We start from the raw sequence: 13,313 nt of genomic DNA, 5'->3' as shown, positions 1-13,313 counted from the left end.
TTACACAGAGAGGAAACTGGTAATCCACACTGAGTGAACTCATCTGAGGTCACCTACAGAAGCTCATATAGGCTGTGTCCCAATCCAGGAGCTGCATCCTTCGGGGGACATTTTGAAGGCCGATTGAAGGCTGATTTGACACCTTGGCCACTGCTTGATACTATAACACAAAACAATAGGAAAGACACGCATTCCTTGCTAACAGTAATGTTAGATCTTACGTGATTTAATGCTATCATCAGCTGTTGTCTGTTGGTAGTTTATTGGTAATATGTATATATATATATTCAAACTTGACATACTGCCAGATGTGCGTCCTGATTTCACTGTGAAATGATAATGATTTGTTCCGTTTGGTCCATTCAGCCTGGAACACAGCAGTATGGGACTACAACAGCATGTGCGCTGTGTGAATACGGTCAAATTAACTACTACATCATCCAGCACCTTGCTGTTCTCATGTCGGACCAGCAGGGCGGCGCTCAGACAGTGCGGTGCGCTCTCTGCAGCCTGATTCCACCCTTGCAGGTGCAGCAACTCGTACTGCAGCAACACCACGGCCATCTTGTTGTAGCTCCGGATCACTTTAGACATCTCTGGTCCCTGGCAGAGAGTGAAACAGGAAGTCTCAGTGAGGTCATGTTGATCAGTTATATTGATGATTGATTGGTAAATCAAAGTTTGTACTTTGAGGATGTCAAGCTGCTTCTTCAGGATTAACATGGGGGCTTCGATCTTCCTGAACAGCTGACGACACCACAGGATCCTGCCCGCCACCTGAGAGGGAGACGGGGACATCAGACAGTCAGACAGACAGACAGACAGAGAGTCAGACAGACAGATAGAGAGTCAGACGGACAGACAGACAGACAGACAGACAGTCAGTCGGACAGAAAGACAGACAGACAGACAGACAGACAGACAGACAGACGGACATCAGACAGACAGACATCAGACAGACAGACAGACAGACAGACAGACAGACAGACAGACAGACAGACAGACGGACATCAGACAGTCAGACAGTCAGATAGAGAGTCAGACGGACGGATATCAGACAGACAGACAGACAGACAGACATCAGACAGACAGACAGACAGACAGACAGACGGACATCAGACAGTCAAACAGACAGACAGACAGACAGACAGACAGACAGAAAAACAGACAGACATCAGACAGACACACAGAGAGTCAGAGAGTCAGACAGACAGACGGACATCAGACAGACAGGCAGACAGACAGACAGAAAAACAGACAGACATCAGACAGACAGACAGACAGTCAGACAGACAGACAGACAGACACACACACAGAGAGTCAGCGAGTCAGACAGACAGACGGACATCAGACAGACAGACAGTCAGACAGACAGACAGACAGACAGACAGACAGACAGACAGACAGACAGACGGACAGACAGACCGACAGACAGAGAGTCAGACGGACAGACGGACAGTCAGACGGACAGACAGACAGACAGACAGAGAGACAGACAGACAGACAGACGGACAGACAGTCAGACGGACAGACAGACAGACAGACAGACAGACAGACAGATGGACATCAGACAGTCAGACAGACAGACAGACAGACAGACAGACAGACAGACGGACATCAGACAGTCAGACTGACATCAGACAGTCAGACAGACAGACAGACAGACAGACAGACGAACATCAGACAGACAGACAGACGGACATCAGACAGACAGACAGACAGACAGACAGTCAGTCGGACAGAAAGACAGACAGACAGACAGACAGTCAGCTGGACAGACAGACAGACAGACGGACATCAGACAGACAGACAGACAGACAGACAGTCAGTCGGACAGAAAGACAGACAGACAGACAGACAGTCAGCTGGACAGACAGACAGACAGACAGTCAGATGGACAGACAGACAGACAGACAGACAGACAGACAGACGGACAGACAGACAGACAGACATCAGACAGGCAGACAAACAGACAGACAGACATCAGAAAGACAGACATACAGACAGACAGACGGACATCAGACAGTCTGTAAGACGGTCAGACGGACGGACAGACAAACAGACAGACGGACATCAGACAGGCAGTGAGACGGACAGACAGACAGACAGACGGACAGACAGACAGACAGACGGACATCAGACAGACAGACAGACAGACAGACAGACAGATGGACGGACAGACAGACAGACGGATAGACAGACGGATAGACAGACAGGAGATGTATCTGATTAGACATTAGTTGAAATGTTTACAGTAAGTGAGTCAGTCAGACACAGGCACACAGAGAGAGAGAGACAGATGGGAGTTTGTACTGGGGGCAGGTTGCGTCCGATGGGCGGACTCTCCCTCTGTCTCTGGTAGGTCTTCCTCTGAAGCTCCAGCTCTCTGCTGTAGCGCTGCAGCAGCAGCAGGTAGTACATCTTCAGGTCCAGACCTGCCGTCGGACCGGACTCAAACACTGCCAGCAGCTCCAGCATCCGCTCCGTCTGAAACACAATCAGTCGCTGTGACCGAGGTCTGAACGCTGCTCTGTTTCCCTCCACATGTTTCAGTTTACGGGACATTATTCTCCAGCAGGAAATGTTTGTGCTGAACTCACAGAGAGAGACTGTTTGAACCAAAAGTCCAGCAGAGACTGAAGAGACTGGAACAAACCCTGAACCTGGACCTGGAAGTCTGCATAGTCACTGTCAAACTGACACAAATCAGACACACAAGCACAGCGTTTACTACCTTTGAGAACTCCATCAGACTTTTAAAGCATTCAGCTATCCAATAAGAACAACCAATCTGAATCCATTTCTAAATGACCCCTGGTCCTGAGGTCATACAGTTCCATGCCAACAGGTCGACTGTCTCAGTGGAGTCAGTGCAGGTCTGTTTTCAGTCTGTATCCATGCAGTGAACAGAGAATATAATTCTATATATATTATAACATATATCATATTTCTTCTCTTCTGTATTTTAAGAAAAGTATTGCGATCATTTAAACTATACATAGCATTTTATACAGTTTATACGATGTTACCTCCAGCTTGCGGTGGTCCAGGATGTCATAGGTCTTGGACTTTGTTGCTGAGACGACCGTCTGGTAGCGAGCATAAATCTTCTCAACGCCCTCCACCTGAAAGTTAGTTAGTTGTTGTAGTTAGTTGTGAAGTTGTTGCAATCGTTTTCTATCTGTTGAAAAGCTGACATAAAAAGTGATCATTCTTGCACAAACTCTCTTTTGACCTGTTACAAAGTCAGAAAGACAGAAGAGAAGACGACAGAATGAAAGTGAAAACCAGGTTTTCTGCCTTCCTCTCGCCTCTCAGGCTTCGGTAAACAAAAGACAAGCAGTAAGAAATGTTGTAATCAAAGTTGTAGAGGAGGCTAAGACCTGAAGGCTAATGATGCCTTTATCTCAGTAAGAATAGCACAATGCTTTATTGCAGAGATGTGGACTTGAGGCTAGGTGACTTGGACTTGAGTCGACTCGAGTCTCTGTTTTGATGACTTCCGACTAGACTTGACAAAAAAAACGACTTGAGACTCGACTTGACTTGAGGCATGATGACTCGGATGACTTGCGTGTGTTCATAAGTTTGAATGTTAGCTGTTAAATATAAAATTAGCAAATTCAATGTTGTCAAGTTTCTGTCTAACTATCGGGTACGTACGCAGCACAAACTGGGACTCATGATTGGACGACTCAAAAAGCGCCGGTTTGTGATTGTCATGATTGGACGACTGGCTGTCAGTCAAACTCCTCGCTATGGCAACACGCAACATCAAAGCCCCCAAAGAGAAGCCTCATCAGTCGTACTCGTTACTACTCGACACGCTCTCAGAGCAGACCATCATCACGGCTGCGTCTGTGCCGAGATAACACAGATACAATTCACTGTCATACTTTGTGAACAGGTTATATAAACTGGCCAATAATATCATTATTAGACGGGCTGCTAACACCTTGTGTTTTCTCTTTATAAAGAGCGGATACTACAGGTGAGAGTGCTGGATGTAGGGTGGAAAAAAGTGACTCGACTTGGGACTTGACAGTCTTTATATAACCTGTGACTTGACTTGACTTGCCCAAGAAAAAAAGACACGAGACTTGCTTGAGACTTGGACCAAATGACTTGCAAAGATGACTTTGTCCCAACACTGGTTTATTGTTTACAAAAACTACCAACCTTCATGTTTTGCAGAGCAGCCAGGCTCTCCAGCGCGGACGCCATGTCAGCTATCTTCTCCAGTCGCCTGCAGAACGCATCAAACTTCCCAAAGATGTAGTTCTCACTGAGAAAGACAAAGAAACAGAGAGAACAAGTTTCGTCTCTTTTTTGGTCTTCATTTAGGGGCCTCTTTTCATGACATTTTTTCATACAATGATCAGTTCCACTGCAATCAGTTTTTATTCTTTTTTTATGTTTTTATTTGACCTTTATTTTACCAGAAAATAATCCCGTTGAGATACAAGATCTCTTTAACCAGGGAGTCCTGGCCAAGACAGCAGCATAACAAGTTTCACACACAGAACAGACGACAGACTAAGCAGGAAACATTGACTGAACAGCATTCAGCAATAACACAGGTGCATTCACTAATCAAATGATGCTTAATTCTGCTTTTGTAATCTTCCAAGCTGATAACTTGCTCCGGTTTAAGGTGACCCTGCAGCTCAGATCCAGATGAAAGAGCAAAAACATTAAAAATCACTTTTACTGAAGACAGATTGAGTTCGAGGAATGACAAACATGATACGTCCATGTGACCGAAGGCTGCAGCCGCTGAGAGTTTTAGGAGGGGCAGTTCAAGTAGAATAACCTTGTAAAGAAAGATGCACCAATGTTCCATCCTATTATATGATCATATCATGAAGACAAGCAAACTTTCTCACACAAGATGCAGTGATGGGTGCGGAAACCCAAACCACACACAAATCGCAACGCCGCACAATACACTGAGCCCAGCATTGGGCTCAGAGGTAGCATGCACATAAAGAATATCACCGTAGGGATGCACTGCTGTCGAGTTCTGAGCTGAAGGGTCGTGTTTATTAGTCTTAAATATTACCAATGTTTACCAAGAGAATTAATGTGACAGAAACATCAATAGTGTTTGTTGCTGTACTCATCTCCTGTTATATTCTGTGTGGAGGATGCCATTCTGAAAGCTGGTTCAGGGTTTTCCGTTCCTCTGATCTGGGCCTTTTTATCAGTTCCTCGATCACACTTCAAATCCAGAGGTGATTGTGCATTTGAAGTTGCAGCCACTCTGAAACAGCCTACCCCAGAACGTTCGGTCTGCCCAACCGACGGTCAGTTTTAAACGGCTGCTAAAAACTAGGATGGCGTTTGCATACATTTTGTCCGTCTGTGCTTCACGCTTGTATGTGTGTATGAATGCATGCTCGTATGCTTGTCTCACATATATGTACAGTATGTGCTGTATTTCTGCCTGTCTCTGTGCAGGATTGTACTTGTGCACTCTCTCTTGTATGTGAAGCACTTTGTAACTGTGTGCTTTAAAAGGTGCTATACAAATAAAGTTTATTATTATTATTATTATTAGCCCAGTCCCTATATATATATATATATATAATTTGGATATTTTAGATACATTTTAATATATAAATGAAATAAAATAAGATAAATACAAACTGTAAAGGCATCAGATCGAATGTGTGTCTGTAGCTGATCGATGTTCACCTGAAGTCAAACTGTCTGTTGTCAGGATTTTCTCTCAGTTTGTCTCTGACGGTCTGGAAGCTCCTCTGATACTCCACATTCAGCTTACAACAGTCAGAGATACGTTGCAGCAGCACCGGCCTGACGCACACACACACACACACACACACACACACACACACACACACACAGACATACACACACACACACATACAGTCCAATTCATTAATTGTGTAATCCAAACATTTCTGGTCAGATCAGCCGTGGTGGTCTCGTCCTCTGTACCTGCTGTGGTCCCAGATCCGGGCCACGCCCTGAGACAGGTTGCTCCTGCAGGTGGTGATCATCTGGTTGGTGACCTTGAGCAGCAGAGAGGTCATCCTCTCTGAGGTGTTGTAGTACTGAGACACAGTGTGGATCATCCTGATGCTGCTCATCAGTCCGGGGATGTGCTCCAGCATACTGTTCTGTCAGAGCCAGAGGAGAGAGGTGGGAGAAGGCTTAGAGGTTCACAGGCAGCAACTACAAGAACCTCCACAACAAATGATGCCAACACGAGTGCCAGATAAACTGCAGTTCCTCTGGTGTCCACTTGAGGCTGTCTCCAGCAGTGAGTCAGTCCCCATAGAGCCCCATGTTAAACTTTACAGCAGAAATAAACATGTTTACAGCCTGGTACAAAAAACAGTTCGGGTCTCTATAGCTCATTTCTCTCTTCATGACAACTGTACGGGGAGAATCTTTATACAGCTCACCTGTTTACATTATATTAAGGCTTAAAGTGATGCAGCATTAGGGGCGTGGCCTCTTTGAGTGACAGCTGGGAGCTGCTAGCTGTCTGCTAGGTGTCCCCTCAGCTAACTCAGACTTAATAAAGACATAAAAAGCTTCTTCTTACTGGAGTGCATTTCCCCAGAGGTCCAAAGAACTTGTCCAGAGTGTAGAGATACTTCACGTTGTCCTTAGCCTCATTAGCAACAACAGTGATGTCTCCGTCCTGACAAAATCAAACAATCATGATATGAGCAACAGAAACTTGCTGTGAACACAAATGAACTGGACTGAATCTCAGTTTAAACTAGTGTCACTTCAGAAGCTGACCACTTCTCTCCAGGATCGCAGCATCCGAGACTTGGTGACCTGCAGAACTCCCAGAGTCCTTTTCACCTGAGGACGCTTCACCTCCTCCATCAGACTGAAACACACAGACACACACACACACACACACACACACACACACACACACAGAGTGTTGTGATTACTTGGCCCGCGTTTTCCATCAGCCAGTAGTGGTTGGTCTGCCAGAGAGGGTAGGCGGAGCTAAGCGGCTGCTTCTCCGCTCTCTGCAAGTGTTGCGAGTAAACAGTAATCTACTATGGCTGAACAAACAAAGAAAAGATGGATGACTACAGATACAACTTCAACAAGAAGTGAAAATCCAAAGAAGAAGAAACAAACTCGACGCTCAGATGAAGCAAACAGTCTGAAAAGGAAAGCGACCGTCAGCCAGGAAAATCAAGAGTTACAACCGGAGCGACCGTGGACGTCTGGTTAGATTGGGAAGTTTCCTCTGACAACCACCGCTTATCGCCGTAGGAGCCGCCAAAGAGAACGAAACAGAGATTTTTGAGATTACAACTTTAAAGTGCTCTTTGCCTTGTTTTTATGCATAGTGAGAAGTGTTGCAGGTGTCCTCTGAAAACTGGCAGCTTCTATACATCTGGGGCTGTTTGCTTGTGTCTTCAAGTGATGGACAGTGAATAGAAACTAAGAGGTGGAAAAAATATTAAGGATCCCTCGTGGATTCACGTGTGTCTACCTGTTAAAGGTGACCATGCGTCTCTTCCAGTGCTCCAGCTCAGCTGATGGTCCCACATCATCGGCCTCCTTCCTCATCTGCTCGCTCTCCGTCAGCACCTGCTTGATCTGATTGGTCCACTCTGAGACCACACCCTCCAAATGCTCCACCAGCTCGCTGTTATTGGCTTGGAACAGAAGAAAAAGCTTATATCTTATATTTATGCTTTTTAAACTTTGGTTAAAGCTTTTGGCACATGGCGATAATGGGAACATCTGTTGTATGACCTTAATGTTGACAGCTCTCAGCAGCTATAAAGATGATCCTAGAACTTGTGTCAACAGGTAAAACGCTGACCCCTCCTTATCCCTTTTGAGACTCCACTCTTAAAGGGGAGTCACAGTATTCTTTAACTGGGGTCCTATTTTTCCATATTGTGGGTCTAAATGCTACAAAAAAACAGTGTGTGAAGGGTTTATTTTGTGTGTATTGTGCGTTACACAATTAATATGTTGGACCTGAACTAACTATTTGAACCACCAAAGTCACAAATTACACAAAGAACCTGACAAATCAAGGCAGCAAGAGACCTGCTATTACTGTGTTCTGCCAGGTAAAATGTTGCCAATGGAGTCTGGTGGCTTTGAATAAAGCGATATTACAGCTGTTTCTGGTTAACAAGGATCTAACTCTGTAACAAAAAGGTGTACCTCTGGGTCACTGTATTGTAGGGGAACAGGTGGTAAATGTGTAGCTGTTTTCATCCTTCCTACCTGCAGCAGTGTAGTCTGCAGGGCTGCTCAGCTGGCTGATAGCATCAGGAAGGTCGACCTGTTGTAGCTTGAACTGTCTCTCCATGCTGACTCTAGTGGAGCTCAGGTTACTGATGAACTTGTCCACTGAAGACAGAAAGGACTGGACATCTGGACAGGATGTGCCCTCCTGCACAGGGCCCCACGTCTGGATTTTTAGGATAGATAGAAATAAAAAAATATGTGAATTATTATGCTGGCAAATACCTTTTTTAAAACCTGTTCTAAGGCTATAAACTCAATCCCACTTCCTGTGTCAGTGCTTACAGAATAAAGAAGGGACTGCGGACTGTGTACCTGCTGAGAGCGCAGGGCCGGTAACATGATGTGAGCCAGCAGAGTTTCCAGACTGCTCAGGAAGCTGCCGTCACTGCAGTCCAACATGCCAAAGTTCACCTCCTGTAGACACAGCAGGCAAGACGGCACACTGTGTTACTAAACAAGTTGAGTGAACAGGGTTCATCAAGCATTCTTGTGTCTGAATCTGGAGGACTAAACCAAGCTACTGACCTGCAGCACATTAGCGGTGGTTATCGCCTTGTCAGTGGTTCTCAGGAAGAACAGACACCTCCCCAGTAAAGGCTGGAAAAAGCAGTGATAGTGTTTAGCTTGTTTCAATCAGCCTCAGGCATGCTTGAATTAGGGACAGAGCATTTCTACTGGACTTACTTAAGTCACTCACTGTGCTGTAGCCAGAGGACATTTTGCAGTATCTATGGATTGGACATTTTAAGTGAACTCACAGACCGTATAAATAAAAGATGAACCCACAGTGACTTTGTCTATTGGTGTGTGGACTCCATTTTGAAGTCTCCAGTTTGGCATTTTGGCCATCACCATCTTGGTTTCCTTGACCCAAAAGTGACCATATTTGGAAAGACAATGGAAAATCTGAATTGGGAAACTCTACTCTTTTTAAAGCTAAGCAGTCTACCCGCATGGCTACTTCATTAGCTGGCATCTACTCTGCAGGAAAAACCTACCTTGTTCAGGTAGCTGCTAATCAGTGCTAACATACCAATAAAATAATGAGTGTAGAAACAGTGTGTGAGACGTGTTGGACGCTCTGTTCGTCCAATAAAGCACACACAGATTATCTGTCTGATATTTACATGAACAAATCTCCAAAAGGCTCCAACAGCACAAACACGGCCCAGAGGTTACGTTCAGTGACTGAGTTAGCTGAGGGGACACCTAGCAGACAGCTAGCAGCTCCCAGCTGTCACTCAAAGAGGCCACGCCCCTAATGCTGCATCACTGTAAGCCTTAATATAATGTAAACAGGTGAGCTGTATAAAGATTCTCCCCGTACAGTTGTCATGAACAGAGAAATGAGCTATAGAGACCCAAACTGTTTTTTGTACCAGGCTGTAAACATGTTTATTTCTGCTGTAAAGTTTAACATGGGGCTCTATGGGGACTGACTCACTGCTGGAGACAGCCGAATGCATTTTACCAAATGAATGAACCTTGGGCATCGATTGATAACTCCTATTCATATTTTCAAAACCCAGATCACAATTCATTAGCACAATAATTAGCATGTAGCTTTTTTAGTTCAAGAGACAAAGAATTGGCCTGTCAGACTTCAGACTGTGTAATGTAACCTGAAGGTGTTTCGTATCACCCTGCTAACCAAACAAAGCAGCACACAGGATGTTCCTCCATAGCAACGCAACACAGACCAGAGCAGTGATTATCTTTGAGGAAGGACAATGGTGGACATTATGCAGCATTGAGCTCAGACTGAAACTAAATATCTGTTGACAACTGCACAGAAAGATCTGCATGTGTAACAAGTGTGTAACATCCTTCATCAGCAGACGTAGATGGTGTGAACTTTTCTAAGACCTCATTAAACTTTTTGAAATTAAAAATTTACCAAATCTGGATGACAAGATGGAAACCCATTAATACATCTCCACCTGATAGACAGGTCACTGTGGTAGCCACTTGTCAATCACAGGTAGCCCCGCCCTAAACCCTCTCCTGCTTTCTGGTCTGTGTGACTCTCAATGGGAGCATCAGCGACTAAATGAACATCATGCTGTGTTTAAGAAGACCTGAAACTAGAGACTGAGACCATAAACTCATTAGGAACATGTTTACTGAGGGAATACATCAGGAGAGGAGGAGCAGTTTATCACAGACTTCTATAGGATCTGACTTTTTTGTCCACAGTGGAGTTGCCCCCTGCTGGACGTAAGAGAGAACACAGGTTTAAAGGCACTTTTGCATTAGCTTCACAATCGAAACTCAGATGCTCAGTGCACTTTTCTATTCAGGACTCCCTAAAATCACAATATTCCTCCCGGGGGAGGAGCCTAACATCCTCATTGGCTCACATTTGGTCGACTCAACACCTCAACTTCAAAGTTGTTTATTTTGCTCATATTTTTAATAAAGCGAAGCTAAACAGGAGGGAATTACCTGGGTTGAGTGGCCCGCCTTCTCTAGCAAAGCTGCTTTTTTAGATGTTTTATCACTCAAATATATTCTCATGTTTTCAGAAAGTCTTACAGAGATGCAGAAAAAGGATGTATGCTTCCTGGTTTGGATCCTATTTGGTCTCTTTAGTATGAAAGAGCATTCAGTGAGGGTTGAATCTCCTCTGTGGAAAACTCAGTTTTCTTCAGACCTCCTCAGCAGGCTCACCTCAGAGCTGCCTGTAGAGAGGAAGAGTTTCCTTTGAGCCATGGCAGAGGTCGCTACATCCACGGAGGGGGAATGACTGGAGGCCGGATTCTGGAGAGACAGATACAAAGAACAGAGAGAGCTGGATCAAGATGACAGAACGAGAAGAGAAAAGTGATGAACATGTCAGTCAGAGTCGTATCTGTAAAATCTGCTACCTGGTAAAAAAAGTTACCTGTTTTACACTCTGATAGAAGAAAATCAGCTTCTTGGATCCGTTCGCAGCAAAGAAATCCTCAATCAGACTGAACTGGAAGAACAACAGATGATTAATCCAAACACTGAGCACTGAAGAGGTCAAAGGTCGACCTCTGATTTGATCTCATTTCGGTGATGTTACCTTGTCATCAGAGAGGAGGGCGTCCTCCACCTCCGGCTCCCCCAGTGTCCCCGCGTCCACCAACCTGCTGATCAGGTATTTGTGTCGGGCGTCCAGCGTCGCTCGTCTCTCCTCCTTCGCGGCTCTCGCCTGCTTCGCCATCTCTCTCCTCGCCTCATTGGACAACAGCAGCATCCTTTTTCCAGACACCTGGGGGAATCAGGTGCTTAAGATACTGAACAGTGTTTCCAGAGGTTTCATTTCTGATCCTGGTGATCAAAGCAAAGACGAGTTCATACTATCAGGAGGGAAGTTCATTCAAACCTGGAGTCACTGATTTGTTTTGTCCTCTTGTTTTCAGCAGAAACAAATTGTAAACGCAACATTTACATATCAACACTTTCAAAGCTGATGAGCTGAACTTGTTAGCAAACAGTTGCCTGCTTCCTCATCCAGCAGTTATGAAGCATCGTGGTAATTCATGTGGAGTTTTGCTTGTGTCCACCTGGTGGTTGGAAATCCAATAGTCACTGACTTTCACCTCTGTTTTTGGTCTCCACCACCTCCTGAGGGGAAAACACTTTGTCTGACTGCTTCTGCTGCTGAGCAGGTAGAGTACAGAGACTTGTGATCTCAAACAAAGGTAGGGGTGGACAGGAATGAAGTAAATGTACCTGAGTACTGAACTTGAGTAAATTTTTTGAGTATCTGTACTTTACTTGAGTATTATTTTTGGGAAACTTATTACTTTTAATTCACTACATTTAAAAGACAAATATCGCACTTTTGACTCCACTACATTTCTATCAATGTTCTCGTTACTCGCTACTTTTGCTCTGAAGTCAGCTGATGAATGTACTTTTCTTTTCTAAAATCTGGAAGCCAATAAACTGTGTTGGTGTGGTTCTGCGTGTGGTTTGTCTAAGTGGTGTTGCCGTACCTGTACCTCATGCATCTCCATGGTTGAACGTAGAGCAAACGCAAAGCAAACGTCACTCAGATCAGGCAGTTCATTTAGTGATGGTAATGATGGCTACGGCAGAGAAGGCTGAAGACTCCACCTGAGCACCCATGGCCGTATCTTCAGCCCATGTTTGAGGTTTTTGAAATGAAGAATGAGTCGTATCGTTTTAAATGTTCGCTATTTTGGAGCTGCAAATCCGGAAATCTGTTGCATGTGAGTTTAAAAATGTAAATAATGTTGTATAAATAAAGGTAGCGTAGCAGAATGGACACCCATGTATTTTAGACTGCACTCATGCTTTGTGAAAATACAGCGTTTTGAGTTTATTTTAAAAAGTAGTTTGAATACTTAAGTAGTTTAAAAGCAAGTACTCCAGTACTTTAACTCAAGTAAAAATTTGACTAAGTGACTTTCACTTGTCCTATGTAACCCTGTTAGCATAGATAGCTACTGACAGTGTGTGTTTATCAGAATGTGGCTGAAAAAAGGAAATGTTTATTGTGTATCTGTTTATTGAAGTTTCTGTCAGGAATTTATGATGAAATCATTAGGCAGGTGAATTTTATTTTGAAAATCTTTGAAGCGCAAAGTGCGCAAGTTCCGCCCTCCTGTGTACGTCTGTGCGGTACAGAGAGAGCGGGAAGAGGGGACGAGTGGACGCCCTTCTTCGGTCCTTTTATGAGAGAAAAACACTCTAATTTACAGCTAAATGAACTTTTTTCTTTTGGGATCTGCCTTTTGAGGTTTCTGGGGCTCTTCTTGGTGAGTTTTGCTGCTTCGTAATGAGAAACTGTTAAACTAAACTCACAACAGTGGTAGCTAACGGCTAGCGCCGTATGCTAACAGCTAGCGCCGTATGCTAACGGATAGCGCCGTATGCTAACGGCTGCCGCCTTTGACATGTTCAAAGTACAAAGTAAATATTACATGTAAGACTGTTTAACTCGTAGTAACATTGTAAAAATCAAGGTTATATGCACATTGTAGAGTGTGTGCGCGTCCATGCACAGAGTGTAGCTGTTTGTAGCTGTTTAAGAAATGCACTAAAAA

At 44.4% G+C, this 13,313-nt stretch overlaps 1 protein-coding gene across 1 annotated transcript in view; it reads right to left on the bottom strand.

The window, feature by feature from the left end:
- Positions 1 to 13,313, bottom strand: part of dnah5l (dynein, axonemal, heavy chain 5 like) — a 57,169-nt gene that overhangs the window by 42,144 nt on the left and 1,712 nt on the right. The window contains exons 3-19 of the mRNA XM_069667075.1: positions 11,321 to 11,509; positions 11,156 to 11,230; positions 10,942 to 11,031; positions 8,797 to 8,868; positions 8,584 to 8,685; positions 8,248 to 8,434; positions 7,496 to 7,661; positions 6,778 to 6,871; positions 6,575 to 6,673; positions 5,962 to 6,143; positions 5,698 to 5,817; positions 4,180 to 4,285; positions 3,030 to 3,125; positions 2,601 to 2,696; positions 2,314 to 2,487; positions 688 to 777; positions 448 to 603 (exon numbers count right to left, since the gene is read on the bottom strand). Of these exons, the coding sequence (XP_069523176.1) occupies positions 448 to 603; positions 688 to 777; positions 2,314 to 2,487; positions 2,601 to 2,696; positions 3,030 to 3,125; positions 4,180 to 4,285; positions 5,698 to 5,817; positions 5,962 to 6,143; positions 6,575 to 6,673; positions 6,778 to 6,871; positions 7,496 to 7,661; positions 8,248 to 8,434; positions 8,584 to 8,685; positions 8,797 to 8,868; positions 10,942 to 11,031; positions 11,156 to 11,230; positions 11,321 to 11,509 (2,094 nt within the window). The remainder of the gene's footprint in view (positions 1 to 447; positions 604 to 687; positions 778 to 2,313; positions 2,488 to 2,600; positions 2,697 to 3,029; positions 3,126 to 4,179; positions 4,286 to 5,697; positions 5,818 to 5,961; positions 6,144 to 6,574; positions 6,674 to 6,777; positions 6,872 to 7,495; positions 7,662 to 8,247; positions 8,435 to 8,583; positions 8,686 to 8,796; positions 8,869 to 10,941; positions 11,032 to 11,155; positions 11,231 to 11,320; positions 11,510 to 13,313) is intronic.

This window comes from Semicossyphus pulcher, unplaced genomic scaffold (assembly GCF_022749685.1).
Source record: "Semicossyphus pulcher isolate SPU_LCO1_2020_fin unplaced genomic scaffold, fSemPul1.0.p SCAF_18, whole genome shotgun sequence".
In the NCBI taxonomy this organism is placed as follows: domain Eukaryota; kingdom Metazoa; phylum Chordata; class Actinopteri; order Labriformes; family Labridae; genus Semicossyphus; species Semicossyphus pulcher.
Note: the sequence above shows the minus strand (reverse complement) of the source record. Positions and strands in the feature narration are given on the sequence as shown.